The sequence below is a fragment of the Clarias gariepinus genome, chromosome 23, assembly GCF_024256425.1.
Source record: "Clarias gariepinus isolate MV-2021 ecotype Netherlands chromosome 23, CGAR_prim_01v2, whole genome shotgun sequence".
In the NCBI taxonomy this organism is placed as follows: Eukaryota; Metazoa; Chordata; class Actinopteri; order Siluriformes; family Clariidae; genus Clarias; species Clarias gariepinus.
In genome coordinates, this window is record NC_071122.1 from 3,149,453 (window position 1) to 3,175,515 (window position 26,063).

Below are 26,063 nucleotides of genomic sequence, written 5' to 3' on the forward strand. Positions count from 1 at the left end.
AAGGGGCGGAAAGATGCAAGAAAAAATAAAGCAAAAAAAAAAACTAAACTAAACTGTATTTATTAAATGAAAATGGAAAAGAATGGGGAAAAATCAATAGATGAGACTACAGCAAGGTGGAAAGAGAAGAGGGAAAAAGAGGAGAAAAGGAAAGGAGGAGGAGTGGGGGTGAAAAGACTGACCCCTTTTCCTCTCTCTTTCTCACTCGCTCTCGCTCGCTTTGCGCGGAACAATGGCAGATGAGCAGATGATGCTTCTTTCTGTCTTTCATCACTGCTGATCTGAATTACACATACACGCACACACTGCAGCTGCTGCACGGCACATTTCTGGGTTATGGACATGCGAGCGTGTGTGTTTAATTTTTTCACTGGTGAGAGGGAGAGAGTGAGAGAGAGAGCGTGGCATTCTGGGAAGGAATGAGAGTAAATGAGAGAGAGAGGAGGATGATGGAGGGATAGGAGACGGAGAGAGACGCAATCTATTTTGGTCGCAGTGAGAAGGTAGGGTGCAGAGTTTAAGTGATGTGCTTATTGAGGTGTGCATCATGGGTGGTGTGTGTGTGTGTGTGTGTGTGTGTCACATTAGCATGTATCATATTAACCCAAGTGATCATGTGATGTCTTTATGAACACAGGCATGCAGCCAGACACACGTTTCTGCTGTATTACACTAAAGGACACGTGTGTGTGTGTGTGTGTGTGTGTGTGTGTGTGTGTGTGTGTGTGTGTGTGTGATCCAGTGATTTTAGCTAATGTGCATGTATGATATATGTGATTCAGTGGTTTTAGCTAGTGTGTGTGTGTCTGTGTGTGTGGGTGTATGGAATAACTGTATCACATATAAACACTGTCTCGTGTATATGATGCCAAACTGGTGGCCATGATCTTCGATTACTTGTTAGCATCATTAGCCTTTTAGCTCCAGCTCCAAAATAAAAATAAGAAATAAAACACAAATCTTAGACACCAAACACATCAACAGTACAAGAAAGAATGTAGACATTTCAAACTGTTCAATTATAATATGTATGTTAATGTTAATCCAGCACATAAATTTACACATTTCATTTTTAGACACAAACCTTCCCAGTCATTCTGTAGAACTATGCGTGTACATTTTTGGGGCGAGGCGTATGTGTCGTATCACCAATCACGGCTGATATGCAAATGATTCAGAGAAGACTATGCGTTACATGTAAACTTTTAGCCACTGAAACTGCACGCTAATCCAGCTAGCTAACTCAAAGCGGCTAGCAATGACATGACAAAATAGGGGCGTGTTCAAATTTGCATATTCATGGTTATTATTGCTAAGCTTATTCATTTTGGGCCATGAGATTAATGAAGCTCTTTATATTTACATTTATTTATTTATATGTTTAAATTTTTTCCATTTTATTAAGTTATTACTGTGACAAACTGCTGAAGTTTGTTTACAGACAATGTGGACCTTAAAAGGGGAGGGGCTTCATAACCAAAAGCACAAGATGCATTCATGGCAGTGTACAGTTCTATAATTTAAGGGAACAAAATCTGAAATATGCAATTAATAATGCAATTCAATAAATTTGTGGTTTATTAAACCTTTTTTTTCGAAATGAGTAAAAATTAAGTGAGATGTATTATGTTAGGATATTTTGTTAATTGTTTTGTTAATATTCTAATATCTCATGCTAATGTAGCTATCTACAGGCTATTATTTTATTGTCTTTTACAATGACTATATGCACCATTCAGCCCTAACACTAAAACCACCAGTGAAGTAAATAACACTGATTATCCACTGCCAATGTCCTGATACCAGACAGCACAGCGCCCCCCAAAGGCCCTGCAGAATCACGCCTGAGAGTCCAGAGCCACCCTGGGAACCCAAGGGGAACTTACAACCTAGGTGGATTTAAAAACTGATAAAGAACATTTATTCCAAAATCATTTTCAAAAGTTTGTATACCTTTTGTTGGTTTTTCTTTGCATTCTTCTAGCAGAAAAACAATTCTTTTGGCAGTAGTGGGTGAAATCTTTCTTGGGCTACCTGACTGGGTTAGTATCAACAGAATGTTTTATTTTCCACCTTTTTATCAGAGCTTGAACAGTACTGACTGGCATTTTGATAAGATATCTTTTTGTATCTTTTTCCTGATTTCAACTACTTTATTATGCTGGTCAATTGGCAGTTATTTTGTCTTTCCCATGGTGCAGTATTCAGTCAAGTCACTGCATCACCTCATGAGCTGAGAAACTCTCGTTAAACAATTACAATTACAATGAGTAAAAGGTGTGGAAACATCCCTTTAATAGGCATTTCAATATGTAAACTTTTAATCAAGGTTGTTTGGATGATTTCAGTTATCATTAGGTTTTAAAAAAGAGTTAAACATCTATGTGATAATTAATGACTGCATTAGATTGCATTATAGTATCTTAAAAATAAGTGGCAATGTTTAACAATTTTTTTTAAGGTATGTAAACTTTTCAGTACAACGTTACAAATTAACATGATCAAACAGAGTGTGCCGACCCCATCTTACACTTCTGAACTTCACACTTCATATTGACCTCACAAACTACATTACAAGGTTAAACAAAACAGAGTCCACTCTATAAACTCAGCACAGATACGTCAGTGGTGTCATCACATCTTTCTGAAAAATTTCCCTGCATAAATAAACCTGGTCACAGGTAAACACCAACAGGCTAATGCATTCAACTGATCGATTGCTCTTTCTCAATAAAAAACCAATAAAAGAAACAAAATCAATCCAAGTTTCCAGGAAGCGACCGTGGCTGAATGTGTGATATTGATTAAACCATGTCTGTACATTACAGTAAACACACTGCAGGTTTTATTCTCATCCTCACACACTGCGTTCCTCATGGCTGTTAGTAAAAGGCATTAAATAAACAGATCAAACAAGATCAAAGAGAAAACACATGGGACATGACATTTTGTTTTAGTCAAAAATCACAAAAAAATTTAAATGTCAGTGTTTTTTTCAATGAAACCTTAAAGAGTAAATGTCAACATGTGCAAGCTTTTATTACATTTTTTTTATTAATCATATTACAATATCTTTAGTTTGGGAAAGATCTGATGAAATCAGAATACTTTTATAAATATTTTACATTTTCATATTGGACAAATTATAAATCTGTCAAAGGGTCAATACATAAAGTTATTTTCTCTTATGTCAAAGGAGAAATCTCAGGAAGTGGCAGTTTACTTTCGATAGTTATAATTTACATACCATTCATAAAAGTTTGGGTAGATGAGAAACATCAGATGTAATGGCACACGTAATTGTCCGAGTTAATTCATGTAGTTTTAACTAGTGCTGGGAGAACTAGCGCTATTAATTCAAATAAAATTCATATCTATCTATCTGTCTGTCTGTCTGTCTGTCTGTCTGTCTCTGTTTGTCCATCCATCCATTCATTCAAATCATTACCTGGTCTGACCATGCTTTGCCTACCTACAAAACCAGAATTGCCATCAGTTCCTCTAGGAACACTTTTTTAAAGTTTTCAAAAGAACCTGGCAAGTAGGTTCTCCTCCAAACACCTTCGAGAACTGACTACAGACTTTTGTTGATATAGGCAGCTTTAGATCATTCTCCTTATGCAATTCTAGACAGACTTGATGATGTTGAGCTTAGGGCTCTGTGGGACCGTGCCATCACTTTCACGACTCCTTGTTCTTCTGTGTGATACTGTAGTTCATATTGATATTGGTTGTGTATTTTGGTCATTGTCCTGCTGCAGAATAAATTTGAAACTAATCAGATACATCTTTGATAATATTGTATGATAGATAAGTATCTGCCTGTATTTCTCAGCATTGAGGACATCATTATTTCTGACCACATCTCCAACTCCATTTGCAGAAATGCAGCCGCAAACTTGCAAGAAACCTCCACCATGCTAACACTAATTATTGTTACTAATTATTGTACTGCTCTCCTTGAGCATAACATCATGCCTCATGTCGGAGATTAAGCTTTTGGCCACTTCTGGCCAGATGTCTCCGGACAGTAAATGAAAGTTCCTGAGTTACACTGGTTTCCTCCAGCTCTTTGCTGATGGCACTGCTAACAGTAATTAATGTACCGCTCTCCACCCCTTCAGCAAAAACACATGCTGCATGTTCAGAGGGCCTGCTGCCATTTTTCTGCACCTTTTTTCATCATTTTTCCTATGTTTTTGTGCATAGTTGAGTCGCTTTGCCTTGTTTCCATATCGGAGATTTAGCTTTTGGCCAACAACCAATTCTTAATCTACAAGGTTTATTATGATGTTGGCCCACCCTTTGCAGCTATAACAGCTTTAACTCTTGTGGGAAGGCTTTTCACAAGGTTTAGGAGTGTGTTTATGGGAATTTTGACCATTCTTCCAGGATTGATCAGTAATTTGTAATTCCAAAGAACATGTCTCCACTGCTGTCAGTTCAGTAGCGATGTGCTTTACACCACAGTATCCGATGCTTGGTGATGTAAGGCGTGGAAACCCATTCCATAAAGCTCCCTATGCACCATTTTAATCTAAAGGCCACATGAAGTTTGTACATACTTTTGGCAATATGTCTTTTGGCGATGTGTCTTTCGTATGCTGCATTAGGTTTTCTTGTCCGACCACTGCATCTGCAGTCTTTAACATTGTCCATTTCTTTGTGCTTCTTCAGAATAGCTTGAACAGCACATCCTAATACCCCAGTCTGCTTTGATTTCTGTTGCCTGAGTGAGTACTTGGGAGAGCACAACAATCAACCAATTGTACACACCAACCTGTAAATGCTCTTTTGCACAATATGTATTACTTGTTAATTTGCACAAACTATTGTTATCTTTTTAATAAATTTATGTTGTTAAATGTTTTTATGTTGTATTATGACCCTTGACAAGAAACCGTCGTCCACTACCTCACCTTAGTAGCAGAGTTTTGCTGCTCCTCACCCAGTTTTAAGCTTCCTACACAGCTGTTAATGACTGTATTTCAAACACCCTATAAAACTGATGATCATTAGAACCTGCTTGGCATAATGGGTTAATCATCAGTGTTGGGGGACATACATTTTTAAAGTAAACTAAATTTAAATTCAAATTTTATTTGTAACAGTCATACACAGTACGATATGCAGTGAAATGCTTAGACGACTGCTCGTTACCTTAAAATAAAAGACTAATACAATGGGACCTTGGATTATAAGCATAATTTGTTCCAGAAGTGAACTTGTATACCCAAGCAAATTTTTCTATAGGAAATAATGGAAACTCTAATTATTCGTTTCACAGCCCTAAAAAATAAATACAGAAAAATTATTAACAAAAATATGAAGTAAAAATAAAACAAATTAACTTGCACTTTACCTTAAAAACAAAGTAAAAATAAATCCCGAAAGATAAATGTTTCTGTTTATACGTGTAGGCGCTGTGTGTGTGTGTTTCTCTCTCTTACGCTGCGTAGTGTGTTCGTTATGTGCGCGCGCGTAATTTGACACTGTGCTGGATCAAACACTCTCTCTCGCCTTTAGTGTCTTTGTGTGACATACACACGCAGTAAAGGTGTGAGAAAGAGAGAGTGTGAACCGGCACAGTGTCAAATTATGCGTGCGCACACACATAACGCACACACCCTGCAGCGCAAGAGAGAGAAACACACACACATAACGCACACACACATAACACACACACACAGTAAAGGCGAGAGAGAGAGAGAAAGAAAGAGAAAGAGTGTGAACCGGCACGGTGTCAAATGAGCGCGCACATGCTTAATGACAGAGAGGAAGAAAATGGATTTTTAACCTTTAATGAGACTTTCTTTTGCTTTACACGCGCACACATGTGTTATGGGAAACAAAATATGTTTTACACACACGTTGTCACAGTGTTAAAGTAAACAGTACACGCGTGCACCGATGTTGATTATACCAGTAAGAGACGAGCACTAGAGACCCAGCAGGGGAGACGATTACCCCCAATTCCGCAGTGCAAGAGAGAGAAAAACCGTTGGCTCAGTTGTGATCACGTGACGCTCGGCGTCAAAACAAGAAGCGCATGCGTGCTACATGGTACTCGGTACTCGTAAAATCAAAATATCAAAATTACAAATCTTTGCTTGTCTTGTGGAACACTTGCAAACTGCGATAGGAAATAAATATGAAAAAGGAAATAGAAGGTAAATTTATTTAAGAATAAAATAACTGTACAGTACCAAATATACAATCTAAGAAAAATATATGAAAAAAATATAGAATAATAAGAAAAGAAAAACAGCTGTACAATATAGAAATATAGATTTTATGGAATTTTTTGTGTAGGAATGAAGTTGAATATGAAAATGTTGAAAATGTCCAGGGGGTGTGCAAATATACCTAAAAGTATCATGATTCACATATTTAAAGTGACTTTGTGCATCAGGGAAACAGAATGTCCATGGGGTGTGCAAATCTGCCTGAAAGTGACATATTTAAAGTGATTTGAGTTAGAGTAGGTAACTAATCTCTACGAATGTGCAGGTGTGCAGTGGCCACTAGTGTCAGTGAATGTCTGGAATGTCCAGAGTGAGTGCAAGAAACAAATGTGTGGATGTGCAAAATGAATCAGTATTGTGTGGTGTACTGATTGAGAGACCATATCACCTGCGGGAAGAAGCTCCTCCTCAGTCTCTCTGTATTGGTCTTCAGGGAGCGTAATCGCTTTCCTGACTTCAACAGAGAGAACAGTCCTTTGCTGGGGTGGCTAAGGTCCTTCACGATCTTCCTGGCCTTGGTCCAACTTGCTTGCTGTAGATCGAGTGCAGGTCAGGGAGCTCAGCTGATCGCACCACCCTCTGTAGAGCTCGTCTGTCCTGCATGGTGCTGTTCCTGAACCAGGTTGTGATGTTTCCCGTCAGGATGTTCTCTATGGTCCAGAGATAGAAATTCCTGAGCACCCTGGAGGGCAGTCTGAAGACTCTCAAGCGTCTAAGGTGGAAGAGATGCTGCCGGGCCTGTTGATGTGACAGGACCATGTCAGGTGCTGCGTGATGTGGACACCGAGGTATCTAACGCAGAGATTAGCTGAAGCAAGCAAAAAAGGTGTTCAGCTCGTCAGCCAGAGACATGCCCGCGTTCGTCATACCGGATGTTGGTGCTTTGTAGTCCGTTATTGTTCTTAGTCCCTGACACAGGCTCCTAGGGTCACACTGTTGGAGTTGTGACTATAGTTTCCTTCCGTAGCGCTGCTTCGCCTCCTTCACTACTTTTCGCACGTTATATGACGCAGCCTTGTGCGGGTTTTCTGCACGGTATCCTCTGCTAGTATCCCGATGAATCCCACAACCACTTCTGTAAACACGCTGATGTCATTTGAGCTATTTCAAAACATGTCCCAGATTGCGTCATCGAGTGCGTCCTGTAACATGTAACATTTATTTATTTTTTTAAGTCTTCTCACTTTCAGAATTTCATCACACCTGGCTAAGACGTTTCCACAGTACTGTATGCATACTGTACATTTTTAAGACATCCATGAATGCTGTAAAAGTTCATACCAATAAACAGCCTTCTCAACCTGATGAATGCCTCCTAGCACTGTTTGCAAACATTATGCACTTGGATTTAAAAAAAATATCCCTGAGGGTTGATAGCATAAATAGCAACCCACTGAGGGCTAAAGCAAAAATGTGGTATCACTTCAGTAATGTGAAACTTGTACAGGTCAGAGAAGTTCAATGAACAACTTTATATAAAATCATAAGCAATAATTCACTAGTCAGAATAATATTTTCTGATTTCTGCCTGTGTATGAACATTAGGCTTGCAATTTAACCTTATTTATTTGTTCTATCTATAAATTTATACCTATACATGTCTGTCAATTAAACTTTCATGTAACTTTTAAATTGTCTCATACCTCTTTACCATACTCCTCCTCTCCTATAGGAATGTAAGCTAATTTATATACATTTGGATTTGCAAAAATTATTAGCCAATAAGAGCAGCAGATCTGCATCAGGTCATTAAAGTGCATTTAATAATTAAATATTTATAGTTGAAATCTGTTTAGAGATTTAATTATGTTTAGAGCCTTAAATTAATGAAAATATGAAAGTCCCGCACATTACATTTAGCAGACGCTCTTATCCAGAGCGACTTACATTTTTTATCTCATTATACATCTGAGCAGTTGAGGGTTAAGGGCCTTGCTCAAGGGCCCAACAGTGGCAACTTGGTGGTTGTGGGGTTTGAACCTGGGATCTTCTGAACCGTGGTCCAATGCCTTAACCACTGAGCTACCCCTGACCCCCATTACCAAGACACACACACACACACACACACGTCTGTCTCTGATCTTCTTTGTTATATTTCTAAGTGCTTCCTGTCTGCTTGTCTGTGGTATATTTATATTCTGGATACATTCTTTTTCACTACACTTGCTAAAGTGTGTGTGTTTAATAATTACAAACTCTGCTCATCAGTTTTCATGATGTTATAAACTCCACAATCATGCTGCAATCTTATAAACATAAAATTTTTTTGCACATGTTGAGCAAACATTAAGACTTGGGTTAGACATTTTAAAATAATATTGAAGAGATCAAAGTGATAAAAAAACTTACAGAACAATGAAAAAAACAGAATGTATTTATTTTTGTCCCATGCAAAAGTGAAGTAAAAAGATTCATGTTTTCTTTGTGTGTGTGTGTGTGTGTGTGTGTGTGTGTGTGTGTGTGTGTGTGTGTGTGTGTGATTTAGACAAAATTTGGAGGCAGCGCTGCAAAATCGCCTTAAATTTGGATCTTTTGCACTGTGAAAAGTAGAAACCAGAGGTGAGTAACATATAAACAGTCCATCACTTTAATACTCCAACACTGTTTAATATTCTGATATTTATCATGTGAAACATCACAACGATTATTATTGGTACTTGCATTACTGCTATGTATGTGTATTTGCAGTGGATTTTGTTCTTAATTTTACAAACATGTTTACTTCATGTCAAATCGTGAGATGAAAAACAAAGAAACAAAGTGGACTACGCAACATGAGAGCATAAAAAAAGAAAACACGAGAGAATTGAGGCAAAAATACAGACAATAATCCAGCCAGTAAGCAGCGTGTGTTTAAATGAAAAGTGACAGCGTGGGAAAAAGGGGGCAGACAGGGCATGAATCATGACAGTACCCCTCCCTTATGAACGCCTTTAGGTGTTGGGGCGGGGACCCCCAGGGAAGGGTTTATGAAAGTCAGATATTAACTTCCAGGACAAATGGATGGGCATGAGGCGAGACAGCGTAACTGGGACACATGACACGTGGGATTAATCTGCCGCATAGTTGAGGGGAGCAAGAGCTTGACGGCGCAGAGGTTGACAATCTTAGTAATGGTAAAAGGTCCAATGTAACAGGGAGAGAGTATACAAGAGACGGCGATCATGTAATCAGTGATCGGCGATCTTGGGTGGCGATCATGACATTCTGCCCCACTCTGTACATAGGGCCTGGGAGGGCCTGCGATCAGTTGTCCCTTGTAACCTCTGCTGATCGGAATACCGTCTTTCCAGCTTGTATCCAGGTTTTTCTGCAATGACAATGAAAGCTTGGTCAGATGGGATGCTGACCTCCTCCTCCTGAGATGGGAACAAAGGTGGCACTGGAAGGGAGACAAACTGGTAGATGAAGAAACTCGGGAGTTATTGGCGTACTCCACCCAGGGCAGAAATTTGCTCCATGAGGTGACATTCCGGGAGGCTAGGGCCACCTCGAGGGACTGATTCTTCTTCTCAGCCTGACTGTTGGACTGGGAGTGGAACCCTGAAGACAGACTGAGGGTGACTCCAATAACTTTTGCAAAACGCCATCCAAAACTGCAAGGTGAACTGTGGCCTGCGGTCAGAGTCTTTGAAAAGGCCATGGAGCTTGAACAGGTGAACTATCATGAGTTTGATGAACTATCATGAGTTTTGGCAGGGGAATGAAGTGTGCCGCTTTAGAGAGTTGGACCACCACAGTCATAATGACCTGCCATTGAACATGGGTAATTCAGTCACGAAGGCCAGAATCATGTCAAAACAAGAGTGCTGCGGGATAGGCAGGAGTCTAAGAAGGCCTGTTGGGGCCATGTTGACATGTTTGTTCCTTATACAGAAGTCGCATGCCACCACAAAGCCGGAGACATCCTTCTTTATCGTAGGCTACCAAAAACCCTGCTGGACTTGAGCCAGGGTTCAAGCTGCGCCAGGGTGGCAGGACAGTTTGGAGCTGTGTGCCCATTTCAGGACCTAAGGGCATAGAGGGTGGGAAACAAAGAGACTGTTAGGAGCAATATCACTAGGCCATGGTTCATGAGACAGGGCTTGCTGGACTTTAGTCTTTATGTCAAGTTTGGCCACCATAAGAAGGCAGGAGGGGGAAACAATGGTGTTATTGATGGTGGAGTCGTGAGTGGGCCAGAACTGTCTGGAGAGAGCATCTGGTTTGGAATATTTTGATCCCTGGTAATAAGATGAAGTTGAACCTGGTGAAGAAAAGTGACCACCGAGTCTGGCAAGATTTGAGGCTCTTGGCGCTCTGGAGGTATTCCAGGTTCTTGTGGTCAGTCTAGACCAGAAAAAGGACCTCTGTCTCCTGTAACCAGTGTTAGATGATGTTGTATTCCCAGATGGGGTAATGATAGAAATTTGTGAACCCCAAAAACCTTTGAAGCTGTTGCCATGAGGTGGGTGTCAGGCAGTTGGCAGGCTTCATCACGATGCCTGTAGGACCAATAATGAACCTAAGGAACATGGTCGATGCAGTGTGAAACTCGCACTTCTCTGTCTTGACAAATAGGTTTTTCCCCAGGAGCCTCTGTAGTACTTGGCAAACGTCTCGGGTTACTTTGCTGTAACCCTGTTCCCTGAAAAGGCGGGAACGAGATGCTGCGTGGAAACGCTATGGGAACATCTTTCTGTGTTGCCGGTTGTGAAGCATGTGTGTATCAAACACGCCAAATTTTGGCATATATAACCTCGGTCAGGTGACGTCATCTGATGAAGTGCACCTGCAGGTTATAAATAGGAGTGAACCGGAAACATTCTTTAGATCAATTTTGTCTGAAAAGGACTTCCAGTCACGCAGGCAGTGCGGCATTGGAGCGCAGCATCTCATTCCTGCCTTTTCAGGGAACAGGGTTACAGCGAAGTAACCCGAGACATTCCCTTTCAAAGGCTACACTCGATGCTGCGTGAAAACGCTATGGGAACGAAAATACCAACGCCGCACTGGTGTGTCTGGACCCCAAGGTTGTAAAGCATGTGCGCACAAAGGCCGAGGAGACTATCTCTGGGAGGCTGACTCGAGGACCTGTGAGCCCGGAGTAGCATGAACATCTAGATCATAGAATCTCATAAATGTGTGCGGAGAGGACCAACCTGCTGCATGACACACTTGCTGCAGGGGAAACCCTCTTGCCAGCGCAACAGATGAGGCAATCCCCCTGGTCAGATGAGCCCTGATTCCTCGAGGCGAAGTGAGACCACACGCCTCGTAGGCTAGGGCATTAGCATCTCTCACCAATGTGATGAAAAAAGGCTGCTATGACTTACGTCACTGGCTTTTCTGGTGGTCGTAAATCTAAAGAGTGCGTACTGAAGATAGTAGGTGAAGCCTATCCAACCTAACCCAAAATGTTGTGTTTTGAGCAGGAATGAGAACGCTTTATGGCGTTGAGTCTCAACCCAGGAACGGAGATGAGCCAGGACGACATCCCGAGGTCGAAGTGCTAGCTCCTGAGACTGAGCCTGCATAGCTAGTCGTCTAATGTGCGGGTTAGCTAGACCAAATGGAAGGACCTGATACTGGTAAGCTTCCCCCCCGAAAGCGAACCTCAGGAACTTTCTGTGTTGTGGCAACATTTCCTTGTGAAATATATGAGTCCTTCAGATTGATTGTCACAACCAATCCCTTGGTTGGATTGAGAGCAATCACTTTGACAGTCAACATTTTGAACCTGTCTTATTTTGGAGAGCGGTTCAGCCCGCGAAGATTCAAAATGCAGCCCCCCGTTTCTCTTGGAAACCAAGAAAACATGTTCTATGGCCCTATTCCCAGTAACGTCTTGTAATTCCAGAGTCAGCAGATGCGTCCTTTCTGGTTTGACGGAAGTGGAGACCACGCCGTTGAAACGAGGTAGGCGATGTGAGAACTGGATTCTGTAGCTCTCACCACAGTGCTCAGTACCCAAGGAGATATACTTGGCAGTAGCTTCTATGCTGCCAGTTTCTTCGAAAGGGGCAGAGTCTTTGCGGTTAGACGGGGGGTGTTAGCTGTTCGGCATCCTGAACATGGCAGGGAAAAAGCGAAAAACTTACATTTCTTGGAGACCGGTGTTGTCCAAAACACCAGTGGTGGCGGAGCAAGAACACCGACCTCCTGGAGGTGCCAGGGAGAACACTTCATTCCAGAGAGGAATTCTACGTGCCCCTCCCCGGGTGGAGCCACCCCCACGGTCCTGGACGACCTCAGGATTTCTTCTTGGTGAAGGAGGCAGTACGTAGGTCCGACTACTTCGAGGCTGATTGCAAAGCGTGGCGTGCCCCTACCCTTGAGCATGGCGGGGAAGGACTTTCCCGGAGGCTTGTTCATATGATTTCGCCCCCCCGAACCTAGAGGCGACGTTAACAGCGTCGCCAAACAGGCCAGAGGGCGACATGGGGCATCAAGGAGGAATACACGATCCTTATCCTTGATTCTCCTGTGAGATTTAGCCACAGGTAACTCTGCGGAACACCATCGCAGCCATAAAAACAGCCGATAGCACAGACCGTCTGCTTTGTTGCACAAAGAGACAGGTCTGTGGCTCAGCGTAATTCCAGGAACAATGTTGTAGAGCCCCGCCAGTGCTCAGGTCTCTCAGCAGGTCAGCCTGGTAAACCTGCAAAACCGCCATGGTGTGCAGTAGAGCACCAGCCTGATCAGCTGCCTGAAGCTCTTCCCGACCAGGGAAGATGTCAGTCTTCACGGCTTGGTGGGGAGTGTATGCTTCTTTTCAAGGAGGATGATGTCCCAGGAAAGAGATAGCCCAAGCGTCTCTTCTAACTGGGACATCATCATATAACCACACCTTTGCATCAACAACACTTGAATAAATCGAAGATGATGGCACGAAAACACGGGATGAATAAGGCTATAAGCGAGAGTGTGTCTTTGTGAAGCATGTGTTTGATACACACATGCTTCACAACTGGCAATACAGAAAGATGTTCCCATAGCGTTTTCACGCAGCATCGAGTGTAGCCTTTAAAAGGGAACGTGGTGTCTGTGTTTCTCTAGGTATCAAGAAAAGATTAGCATGTCATCCAAGAAAACAAAGACAGATGAATTAATGAAGTCACTGAGCACATTGTTAACGAGAGCTTGGAAGACTGCTGGACCATTCATTAGGCCAAACGGAACCACTAGGTATTAGTAATGTCCTGTCAGGGTGTTATTGGCAGTCTTCCAATCATCTCCCCCTTGAATGCAGACGAGGGGTACATGTTTCGCAGATCTAGTTTGGTAAACAGTCTGGCTAAACAGATGGCCCTGAGATCCTGGTACTCTAAAGAAATGTGGGTGGGATCTGGTGGCTCCTCCGCTCAGGTAGGCATGGTGTGGTGGCAGCTCAGAAGCAAGTCATGGAACATGATGGGCTCCAGCCCAAGATCAAATTTGTGGCTCAGTTAATCTGCGGGCTGTGACAAGTTAACCAGGGCAGACCCAGGACGACTGTGGCGTGAGAACCCTCCATTATGAAGAGGTATCGGCTCCGAGTGGTTGCCCAAGACCCTCAGGTCGGTGAGAGGACTTCTGTGAGTTATAGTTGGGTGTGGAGTTCCATCTAGAACCTGAACCTTAGGATGGGTCTCCAAGGGTAGTGCTGGGATTCCCAGAGCCTTAGCTGAGGCTGCATTAATAAAATTGTGGTCTGAACCTGAGTCAATAAGTGCTTGCACCAGGTGGGTCCATTGTCTGTGAATGAGGAAGAAGACGGGAAGTAGCCAGTGTTGGTATGGGTGTCTTCTTGGAGTAGCACACTCTAGAGCTCCCAAATGAACTAAAGAAATCCTCATCTTTACACGGCCCCTTTAAGAAGATTTTCTTCTAATTTTCTCACAGTAGAAGCAGACTCCCTCTACTCAGTGGCAGGATCGCTCCTCTAGTGAGATGCGGGTCCAATCCATCTGCATAGGTCTCTCCTGTTCACCTGCTCTTGATGAGAAAGGCGTGAGCGATGATATCCCGAACCCAGAAGGCGGAGACGCAAATCCACCTGGCCAGCCACATCCATGAGCTCTTGGAGCAAGGAGGGGAGCTCTCAGGATACTAGCTTATCCTGAAGGGCCTCCAAATGGCCCTCAAAGAACCTGTCACATAATGCCTGATTGTTTTACCAACTTGAGATAGCAAGTGTATGAAACTCAATGGCGAAATCGTAAGCCGAGTGAGAATCTTGATGGAGCTTCAACAATCTATGTCCAGCCCTTTCTGCCGTGACATGAACAATCAAGCACCCTTCTCATCTCTTGAGCGAAGTCTTTAAGGTTGAAACAACAAGGGTCATGGATTTCCCAGAGTGCAGTGCTCCACTAGATCAGTGAGCACTGGTAAAGGAAGGAGCGGCAGGTGCCTGGATCTCCTTCATAGGTGGGAGAAGCAGGGAGACATGGTTCCCATTGCATGTTGAGGTTTCCCTTGTGCATTGGAGAGAGTTGGAGCTGTCGGAGCAGGGTTGTGACGTCAGCGAGGATCTTTTTGGCGCAGAGCAGCCCCTGTCGGTGAGCTCTGAGAAGAGCGCCTTGACTGTCCACTGGCGATCTCATGCGGTCAAAATCTACTGGATTCATATCGTGGCAGGATTATTATGTCATGTGGTGGAGCAGAACGAGTAGAATCCAAGCGCAGAAGGATGACAGCAGGATTACAGTTCATGTGTCCCCCAGATCTGCTCTTTTACCCAAGGCAAATCTATTTACAAAAATGCTTGACCTATATAAACTGGTTTTTAGCCCAGACTTAAACACTAATTGGAAGGGATTTCCATAACTTTGGGACTTTGTAACAAAAAGCTCTACCCCAGCTGTAGTTTTTATAATAGAAGTTCCATTAGAAGTGTGGAGATGGTTACTGTATGTGGAAAGTAGTGTTTAGAGATTTCCTCTTTACTGCTTGGAGGGTTACTGAGTGCTTCTGGGAGGTTTCCTTATTTTTGTTGGGAGGCTCACTGAGTACTGTTAGAGGGTTCTCTAGTACCACTGGGAAGTTTAATTAAATCCAATTTAAATCCAAATTCTAATATATTTGTCATATACACAGTTATACACGTACGATATACAGTGAAATGCTTATACGACTGCCTGTGACCCTAATAGAAAGATTTTCAATAAGAAATAAATTATGTAATAAAATAAGAAATAAAATATAGAAAAACTTAAAATATAGCTATAGAAGATAAAAACTTTATATTATAAATGTAGCTACAAATATAGAAAATACAGAAAACTTTAGTTGTGGAAATTGAAATAGAATTTAAATAGAAATGTCCGGGGAGTGTGCAAATATGGAAAGAAATGAATATGTAGATGCAATGTCCATAAACGTGCAATGTGCAAAAATTTAATAGAAATGTCCAGGGTGTGTAAAAATGTGCATGAGTGTGCAGATGTGCAATGTAAATAAATGTCCATAAATGTGCAATGTGCAAAAATGGTTTAGTCCTGTGTGGTGTTCTGATTGAGAGAACATATCGCCTTCAGGAAGAAGCTCCTCCTCAGTCTCTCTGTATTGGCCTTCAGGGATCGGAAGCGCTTACCTGAGCACAACAGAGAAAACAGTCCATTATTGGGGTGGCTTTGGTCCAGCACTGATTGCTGTAGATTGATTGTAGGTCAGGGAGCTCTATGCGGATGATGCACTCATCTGATTGGACCACCCTCTGAAGAGCTCATCTGTCCTGCTTGGTGCTGTTCCCAAACCACGTTGCGATGTTTCCTATCAGGAAGGTGCAGGAGTAAAAGTCCTGAGCACCCTGGAGAGCAGTCTAAAGTCTAGCATACTACATCTGGTAGCGACGCTGCCGGGCCTTTTTCAACATGGTGTTAATGTAACAGGCCCATGACAGGTCCTGTGTGATGTGAACACAGAGGTATCGGAAGCTGTCCAGTCTATTCACTGGACTCTCGTTGATAATGGGGGTCTGGTAGTTCCTTTCCAGCTTTGAACTGAAGTCCACTATCGACTCCTTTGTCTTGCTGTTGTTTAAAAGAGATTGTTCCTTCAGCACCGTTTCTTCAGATTTTCAATTTCCTCCAGGTAGGCCATCTCATTGTTGTCAGAGATCAGACCCACCACGACGGTGTTGTCAGAAAACTTGATGATGGTGGTGGAGTTGGTAGTGGCCATGCATTCACACATGTACAATGAGTAAAGCAGACAAACAACACAGAACACAACCCTGGGGTCTCCAGTGCTGAGGGTGAGGGCGGCTGAGACATGTCCACCTATCCTTACTGCCTGTGGTCTGCCAGTCAGGAAATTGGAGATCCCCTGACACAGAAATAAGCTGAGTTCCAGCTTGTGCTTCAGCTTGGTGGTGAGGGTGTAATTATAGTATTAAATGCTGAACTGTAGTTGACATAGAGCATTTTAACATACTTCCCCTTTTTCGTGTCCAGGTGAGTTAGACATGTGTGAAGGAGATGAAAGATGGCATCATCAGTTGAATAGTTTGGATAGTAAGCAAACTGTAGAGGGTCAAGTGTGTCAGGAAGTGGAGAGATGATGAAGGTTCTGACCAGCCACTCAAAGCAGTTCATCACTACTGAAGTGGATAATCATTGAGGGAAGCAGGCAGGGGTTTCTTAGGGACAGGAACTATAATGTAATCTTTAAAGCATGTGAGGATTACCAACTGGGATCGGGAGAGGTTGAATATTCCTGTGAACACAGGTGCAAGCTAGTCTGCGCAGGCTCTGGGGACTCAACCTGAGATGCCGTCTGTTCCTGCTGTTTTCTTGGTGCTTACTCTCCTGAAGGCTCTCTTCGTGTCATGCTTAGAGATGATGAACACATTTCCAGTGCTGGCATTCTCTTCCTGTCTGCAGCCGCTGGCACCACTAGCATCAGCATTGCTAGCATCAGCATTGCTAGCATCAGCATTGCTGCAGCCCTAGTCCGTTATGTTCCTTAGTCCCTGCCACAGGCTCCTAGAGTTACTCTGTTGGAGCTGTGACTCTAATTTCCTCCCGTAGTGCTGCTTCGCTTCCTTCAATGCTTTTTAAACATTGTATGATGCAGCCTTGTACAAGTCCATGTCACCCGACGAAAACGCCCACAACCACTTCCGTAAACACGCCGATGTAATCAGTGCTGTGCCGGAACATGTCCCAGTCTACGCCATCAAATGCGTCCTGTAAAGCGGCCATCGATTGGTCCATCCACCGGGAAGGTTTGCTGATTAGTGTTGAAAGGTTTACTAGTGTAAATGAGAACTCAGGAGATTTTGTTAGAATTTTGAACTAGAAAAAATTATTTTTATAACACAAGGTCCTTGGTGTACTTACCCGAAACTTACCTCAATTTACAATCTAATAATTTTGATTCATACACATTTTTACATTAAGTTTTTCTTTAGACTTTGTAAAGCTGCTTTGCGACCATTGTTAAAATGTAAAAATGAAATGTAATTAAATTGAAACTGGAACCTGCTGCTTTTTTAACAATGTGTGGATGTTTATAAATCTCATAAATGCTTAGCCAAGCCATTTACATTTCACAGTAAAGAAACATGGCAAGTCCATGGTCATTTTACAGTTTATGTCTCACATGATGTAGTGATGTATTAATGGTAAAAATATCATTGACTGGAAATGACCTAAGACATTTATTTCTGTAACAGAGCCAAAATTCACTAACAGTCCAAAGATACAATAAGCTAAAATAGTGTGACTGAGAATTCTGTAAAGCTGTGCTGAAAATAAAACTACAATTATGGAATTGCATGAATGATGCAGCACTTCAGCAGACAGATATGGTTTCAGTTTTCTATTTAAGAGAGATTTGCATTGATAGTGTGAATAAGGCCTGAGTTTCAAACCTAGTTTCATAAAACTTCAAATAAAATCACTGACTGGACCATTACTGTATTGCAGTAAAAAAAGTATTTAGTCATACAGTATATCAATTGTATATGTTCTCCCAGTTAAAAAGATGAGAGAGGCCTGTAATTTTTATCATAGGTATATCTCAACTACAGTCTGAGAGACGAAATCCAGAAAATCACATTGTAGGATTTTTACTGAATTAATTGGTAAATTCCTCGGTAAAATAAGTATTTGGTCACCTACAAACAAGCAAAATTTCTGGCTTTTACAGACCTGTAACTTCTTCTTTAAGAGGCTCCTCTGTCCTCCACTCGTTACCTGTATTAATAGCATCTGTTTGAACTTGTTATCAGTATAACCTCAAACAGTCACACTCCAAAGTCCACAGGCAACAGCCCCAAAACATCACTGCTCTAGAGGAGATCTTCATGTAGGAATGGTTCAGAATACCAGCAACATTGTGTGAAAACCTTGTGAAGACTTACAGAAAACGTTTGACCTCTGTCATTACCAACAAAGGGTATATAACAAAGTATTGAGATGAAATTCTGTTATTGACCAAATACTTATTTTCCACCATAATTTGCAAATAAATTCTTTAAAAATCCTACAATTGTATTTTCTGGATTTTTTTTTTCTTATTTTGTCTCTCATAGTTGATGTATACCTACGATAAAAATCACAGGCCTCTCTCATCTTTTTAAATGGGAGAACTTGACGGCTGAATAAATACTTTTTTGTCCCACTGTATGTTTATTCTTATGTTATATGGCCTTCAGCACAGAAGCGTAGCATAAAAAGAAATGACAGAAAGTCAGTCATCGTATAAATCAGTTAAAATAGAGAGTGTGGCGAGAAAGAAAGTCTCCGACACTTTATTTTTAACAGCAGAAAGCACATCACTGAAGGCCACTGGCTCTTTTAATGGACTTTAATGGATCTGTTACACTGTGTGACATTTAGAGTTGTTTATATAATTTATTAATCTTTATGATTAATTATCAATCATTACTTTATATATTAATACTTTACATTACACGTCCTAAAAAAACTGTATTTTACTGTATTTACTCTATTTTTAATTAAGTATTGTAGCTTACAGTTCATAAAAATAAAATAATCCAGTAGATGACAATATCAAAAAATAAATGTAAAATCCAGAAATAAATGTTAATTCAGTACTTGGTCAGGGCTTGTTTAGCACAAATTACTGCATCAGTGTGGCATGATATGGAGGCAATCAGCCTGTGGCACTGCTGACACATTAGTGAAGACCAAGTTGCTTTGATAGCATCTTTCAGCTCATCGGCCTCTTTACAATAGTCCAGCACAATAATATCATGGTCGGAAAACTAGTTAGTGGTAGTTTTGACACTGTGGGCAGTCCTGCTGGAAAAGGAAATCAGCATCTCCATAAAGCTTGTCAATAGACAGAAGCATGAAGTGCTATAAAATCTTCTGGTAAATTTTATAGAAGCCCCATGAATTTTGGACAATACTGTGTCCAAAATCGTCGCTGACTGTGGATATGTCACATTGAACTTCAAGTAGCTTGAATTCTGTGCCGCTCCACCATTCCTCCAAATTCTCTGTGCTTTATTTCCAAATGAAATGAAAATTTTATTTTATCTGAAAGGAGGACTTCGGTATGCAGTAACAATAACAGATCTAGCTTTAGCAGTGCAAACAACTGTTAGTATTTTTGCATAGTTTGGTAAAGTTCCTTTCCATTAGCCTGTCATAATACCTCTTTTCTTCATAGTGTAAATGGAAATGAATCTTTCATGATATGAAACTTTACCACACCGGAGAAATCAACACAGGATTTTATTCTCAAGTCGAGTTTCTTCCTTCACTTACAGAGTGATGTTATATCAACACGATATATCAAAACATATTTATCTTTGCATTTTTTCATTTAGTGTTTGTGAGCAGCAAACACCCTAGTAAGTGTTTGAGAGGTTTAAACTATGTATTTAAGTTTTCGAATACGTCAGGTTAAAGGAAATTTATCATTACTTTTTAAAGGGTAAATTTTACCACTATGGGAATGATGTTGCAAAAATTTAAAACTCTCAAAGTGAGCATGTAATTTTTTTTTTTTTGGTCATAGAAACAACCCAAAAAGACCAAGAAAAACATGTGGTCATGTGTACAGTATCCGTGATATTTCTCTGCCTATGTAAACTATTTTTGCATTTTTTGCTCAGTCACATTCGATCACAGTTAAATAATAAAATAAAAAAAAAACAGCAAAACAAAAAATGGTTAAATGCTCTGAGTTTTAATAGCTACTCTTGTACATCATTCATTAATGTTTTAATAAAAGATTTAAATATGCATATGCATGTATACAGTACATACCATTACACCAATAATCAAAACTCAAGGCTTGGATAAGTTGAGGATTTTTTTTTCTGATTGGCAAAAAAGCAAGACAAATATCTATTTAAGGAACCTAAATTAATACTCAATTGTTAAATAAACAATTTAAATAAAATGCTATATGAGGCATGGGTAATTCATTGATTTATCATTTTTAGAATATTCTCATTTACCATTATTTACTTGAACAATAAGAGTAAATAAGAAAAATTGCCTGCATCCACTTAATAAAAAAAGCAAACACACACACACACACACACACACACACACACACAAAAAAAAACAAATATATAAATAATCTTATACAACAACATGGCCCAGAGGGACAAATATGGAAGTCAGTCAGAGACTGGAGTAAAGTTATATACAACCTTGTTCCAGTCTTGTTGTGAATTTAGGTAGTAATTAATATTGTGTTTTGGTTGGCAAATAAAAGAATTAATTAATGTGTTTTAGGTGGGTAATAAAAATATAATGTTAACTTTAGTGAAACAAAGTATATGCTACAATATGAGTTCGATCACTGGGATTTACTCAGTCTAATCTGGCAGAGCGAGTGAATGGGAGAGAGTTTAAGTGAGCAAAAATAAAATTTGTTTTGTGAAAAATACACAGTAAGGAGAGAAAGTGATGAATAAACCATACAATTAAAACACATGTCACATTTATGCAATACCGTGATATCAAGGAAAACAGTAAATGTGTGTGTATGTAAAACCCAGGTGGAGGTGTCGGGAATGTCAGAGCTGAGAAAGTGTGATGAGGCGAGTGTGTCAGTAGAGGGTGACACTGATGTGCTTTTGGAGGAAGACGAGGAAGAGGATGAAGAGGAGGAGGATGAGACGACGAGCAATAAAGAGCTTTTAGAGAGACTTCGAGAACTGGAGGTAAAAAAAAATATATATATATATATAATAAAAACTTGTTTATTATCAGTGACGTGTTCTCTCTACACATCTCTGTGAGAGAGTAACTAGTGATAGCATGCACATTTATACTTGCCTCTAATCTGACATCATGTTTAGGATTTTATCTTTATCACAACTGAATCAAACACCTTTATTTTCTAAAATGGTCTGAACGGAACCTCATTGTTTCACAGTAGTAAGCACCCACCCTGTATCTGTCTTCTATACACAACCTATTCTATACACACAATTTTTTTGTGAAAAAACTATTTACCATTTATTACCATGTCCCATCAGCGATTCTCTGTTAGCAGAGCTCACCTCTGTTCACGTCTTGTGACTAAGCGAGCACATTCCAGCTCAAATCAGTTTTCTTAGCTTCATCACTGAATGAACCCCATGATGAGGTGAAGACTCGGTACAAAAGGATTTCTGTAAACCGTGAACAGAATATGTTTCTATTTTTTGCTCTATTATAAAACCTCAGTATTTGTATTGTTAATTAATATAAGTTTAGAGTATAGGATACATTCTCACCTGATGTAGGAAGCAGTGCTGAACACAGAAAACTCCTTGATGATAAATCACTGATTTTCTGATTTTGCAGGTCATTAATTGGTGAAAGACTGAACACCAGATCATCACGCTTTGTGAATTGATAGAGATTCGTAGTACAAATTGGGATGATGCACGCTGAACTTAATTCACCTTCAGATTATTAATAGAGAGTTATTAAATCCATAATTAGTTGTGTGGTTTCTAACATCACGATAACTGGTTAGCTAATTAGTTACCTTAGTTAGCTGAGTGCTTAGGCAATCTGTGAAGATGGAAATCTAGCAAAAGTTAAGCTATTAAAGTATTATTTCCTGACAATTTCCTTGCAAATATTTATTTTATTTATTTATTTTTATTAACAAATATAAACATATACATATATAAACAAACACACACACACACACACGCTTAAGGTGTGTGTGTGTGTGTGAGAGAGAGAGAGAGAGTGTGTGTAAACTGGCACGGTGTCAAATTATGCGTGCGCACAGGCTTCTTTTGCTTTACATGCGCGCACACACGCGTGTATTATAAGAAACAGTACATACGTGCTGTTAACACAAACTAAAATATGTTTTACAGACACACACGTGAAACAGTACACGTGTGCACGGATGTTAATTATACCAGTAAGAGACGCGCACTAAGACCCAGCAGGGGAGACGATTACCCACAATTCCGCAGCGCAAGAAAGATAAAAACCATTGGCTCAGTAGTGATCACGTGACGCTCGGCGTCAAAACAAGAAGCGCATACGTGATACATTATACTCGGTTCTCGTAAACCAAGATTTGTTCGTTTTTCAAGTAAAAATTTATTAAAAATCTTTGCTCATTCTGCGGGACACTCACAACCTGAGGCTTCACTGTAACTGCTATCTATACATTGTTTTTACCTCAATCCTCTTCTGTGTTCTCTCCTACGAGTGTTGCTGGCAGTTCATTCCTAAAGGAGTCCATTCTCAAATTCAAGTCGTTTGAAATCAAGATTTAACGCCATGACTTGACACCTAAAAAAAACAATTAAATCCTCTAAATCGTCTTCTCATGTCGTTAGGAGTTTCTCTCTGAAATATTCCAATTACATTTCTACTTTATTTTTATGCAACATTTATTCCAGCATTAATTACTACCAGCATACATGCAATCTGGTCCATTTTTATCATTGGTATATAATTGTAGAATAAAGGTGATACATTAGAAGTAATAAGTTGGTGCTCTTTTCAGTATATTCAAATAAAAGTCCAATAATACAACATAAATAATTGAAACACAGGTAAACCGTAAAATTATTATTATTATTATTATTATTATTATTATTAATAAGAGATAGTGAAAGATATGGTTTAGATGCAAATGTGTCTACAATGATAACCTCGAGATATATTAAAATAGTTATTTAGTATTTTAGTCCAAGAGTTCTATTAAGTGACTTAATGTCCTACATTGCCCGCTAGAGGGAGCCAAGATTTTGCCAATGTAAATAAGAAATGTAAAAAAAAAAAATGTTTTTTGGTATTGTTTAACACTAGAATACAGACTTTATTCTAAGCAGATTTCTGGATAGCGGTCATTTTTTCCCCAGTCTGACTTCTAGTGTAGCCTTTTCATTGAGAGAATTTAATACACAGTGATTATGGACTAAGTTCATCTAAAAAAACGAAAAATCTTTTCTTTATTTCTTGACATATTACTTAGTACAGTAGTGTGTGATTTGGGAAATACTAGAACAAACACACACACATAGACTCAACTGCATTCTTTTCATCATTCTTTATCAGAATTTATCTACACACGCACACATTCCTTTATTTTTGAATTCATGACTTAAATACAAACAGATTGATTGACCCTAGTGTGTGTGTGTGTGTGTGTGTGTGTGTGTGTGTGTTTGTGTGCGCGCGCCTTATTAAGATGAACATCATGCCTGCAGTTAATCTCAGTGTGATTGTGTTTGACATTATATTTCTGAGTGAATAATCTTTACTGTTTACTCTTAAGTGCCTTTAGTAAAGATTAACCTCAAGCTCCTGCTGCAGCATCAACACCAGCATTACTGTTCTAAACATCTTTATTATTAATCAAGTTTTTATTCATCTAATTCTATTTAATTATATTTATTTTGTGCTTTTATCAATGGACAAAGCCTTAAATCCGCTTTATAGATGGCTATATATAGATGTGGCTGATTGTCACTAATACACTGTAACGATTCCCTCTGTTCCAGTGCAATGATTAACTTTTGTTACAGTGTAACGATTCACACTGTCACTGTAATGAATTGTGTTGTTAGAGTGTAATCTTTCATTCTGTTGTTGTTTGTGAAATTTCTTTTGGATTTCTTTAATGTCAAGCTAAATAAAGTAAAAATGTAAAAACAATGAACAAGAAACTTTTATTACATTTTTGGAATTTTAAACAATTGTTGGAATTTATGTACAAAGGCTTATTATTTAGTCAAATACTGCGTTGCTGTAATTTCATGAGAAAGTGTCACATAATTGTAATGTTGTAAATGCATGATTTACATTGTTTTTTTTTTTCCTTTGGACCAATCAGCAAAGACAATAACTTAATCAAAGAAAATACACTCGACAGAGGAAAACTGCATATATTTAAATCTGATTACGAGAAGTAATGTATGTTTTGTGCTTCCGCCCCAAACACTAGACCACAAAGACTCACTGTAATGACAGAAGAAGTTGTACATTTTTTGCAGGATTTATACACAGAGAGGCAACTTTTAACCTAAACATATCCTGTATTTACATGTAATATAAATATATAAAGTTAATGAGAGAGACTTTCTGGTCTGTGTGCTTTCCACTGATCTAAAAAAAAAAAAAAAAAAGCAAAGTGTTTTGTTATCATTCTGTTTCAATCAAATCAATGTAAAGAATTTTGTTCCCCTAACAGATGAATAATATTTAACTCCCTGAGCATCATCTTACACTTCAGTACACCTGTAACACTTTTTCAAATTCCATTTCCTCTTTATCTAATGAAGTGTGATGATAAATGTGTTCCACACAACCTTGGAAAAATATTCAGTAAAAATGTGACCTGGCTCATCCTGTACCTGACCGAAGTATCGTAAAACATCTTAGCACAAAGATCTTTATTTAGTGCTTGGGTGAGCATCACACTGAACTCCTGCTCTCTCTCTCTCTCTCTCTCTCTCTCTCTCTTTCTGTTTGTGTCTTTGTGTATATCTGTTAAGATAATGCTAGCCCTATAACATGTTTTGTTTTTGTGCAGACAGAGAACACATCACTGGCTCTGGCGAACGAGAGTCAGAGAGAGGCCTATGAGCGATGTTTAGATGAGGTGAGATCTAAAATATATTTTTTTTACGATAAAAAACATGAGAAAATTTCCTTACAATGCCGATCATTTGATTTAGAGAACAACTCAGTCTAAAAAAACGAAATGTGAACAAGAAACATGGCTTAGGGTCACATACACATAATGATGGGTTAATGAGACCAGGGTGGTGTAAGGGGTGGAGTCAGGGTGTGCCTGGAGCTGAAGAAAACCTACAATGAAAACACAGGAAATGTCTAAACCAAAAAGTAACATTGTCTCTCTTGTATCTACATATTTATTTAACTATTTATTTATTTATTTGCAGGTGGCAAATCATGTAGTGCAGGCTCTGCTGAACCAGAAGGTACACCTTAATTAAGGCTCTAAACTATTTACAATTTTCATGCTTTCTACATAAAAAAATTACTTTTGATGCCTTTGATGCCAATTTGATAATAGGAATATATATATATATATATATATATATATATATATATATATATATATATATATATATTCCTATGTATATATATTTTTGATGTGTTCTTTACCTTACTGTATTATATAGTAAAGCTTTCATTATTGTTAAAATAGCTGGCCACAAAAGTGTTTCATGTTCATCATGTTCATGCGTTTGTCAGCTTATTCTGTAGGACCATACAAATTTGTGGCATCCTCTTCCCTCTTCCACTCCTCCATAATGATATCATAAAGCTGCTGGATGTAACACACATGGTGCTTCACCACCTTCCGCTTGAGGATGCCCCACAGGTGCTCAGTAGGGTTCAGGTCTAGTTGGTCACTTTATCACCTCCG

The 26,063-nt window shown here is 39.6% G+C and overlaps 1 protein-coding gene across 4 annotated transcripts in view; it reads left to right on the plus strand.

Moving 5' to 3' along the window:
- Positions 1–8,733: 8,733 nt before the first annotated feature.
- The window catches only part of LOC128511599 (nck-associated protein 5-like), a 73,444-nt gene continuing 56,114 nt past the window's right edge, over positions 8,734–26,063 (plus strand). For all 4 annotated transcript variants that reach the window (XR_008356184.1, XM_053484527.1, XM_053484528.1 and 1 more), the window contains exons 1-4: positions 8,734–8,804; positions 21,202–21,366; positions 25,200–25,268; positions 25,573–25,611. Coding sequence is in view for 3 of the 4 variants with exons in the window: in XM_053484527.1 (XP_053340502.1) it covers positions 21,217–21,366; positions 25,200–25,268; positions 25,573–25,611 (258 nt within the window). In the remaining variant the exon portion in view is untranslated. The remainder of the gene's footprint in view (positions 8,805–21,201; positions 21,367–25,199; positions 25,269–25,572; positions 25,612–26,063) is intronic.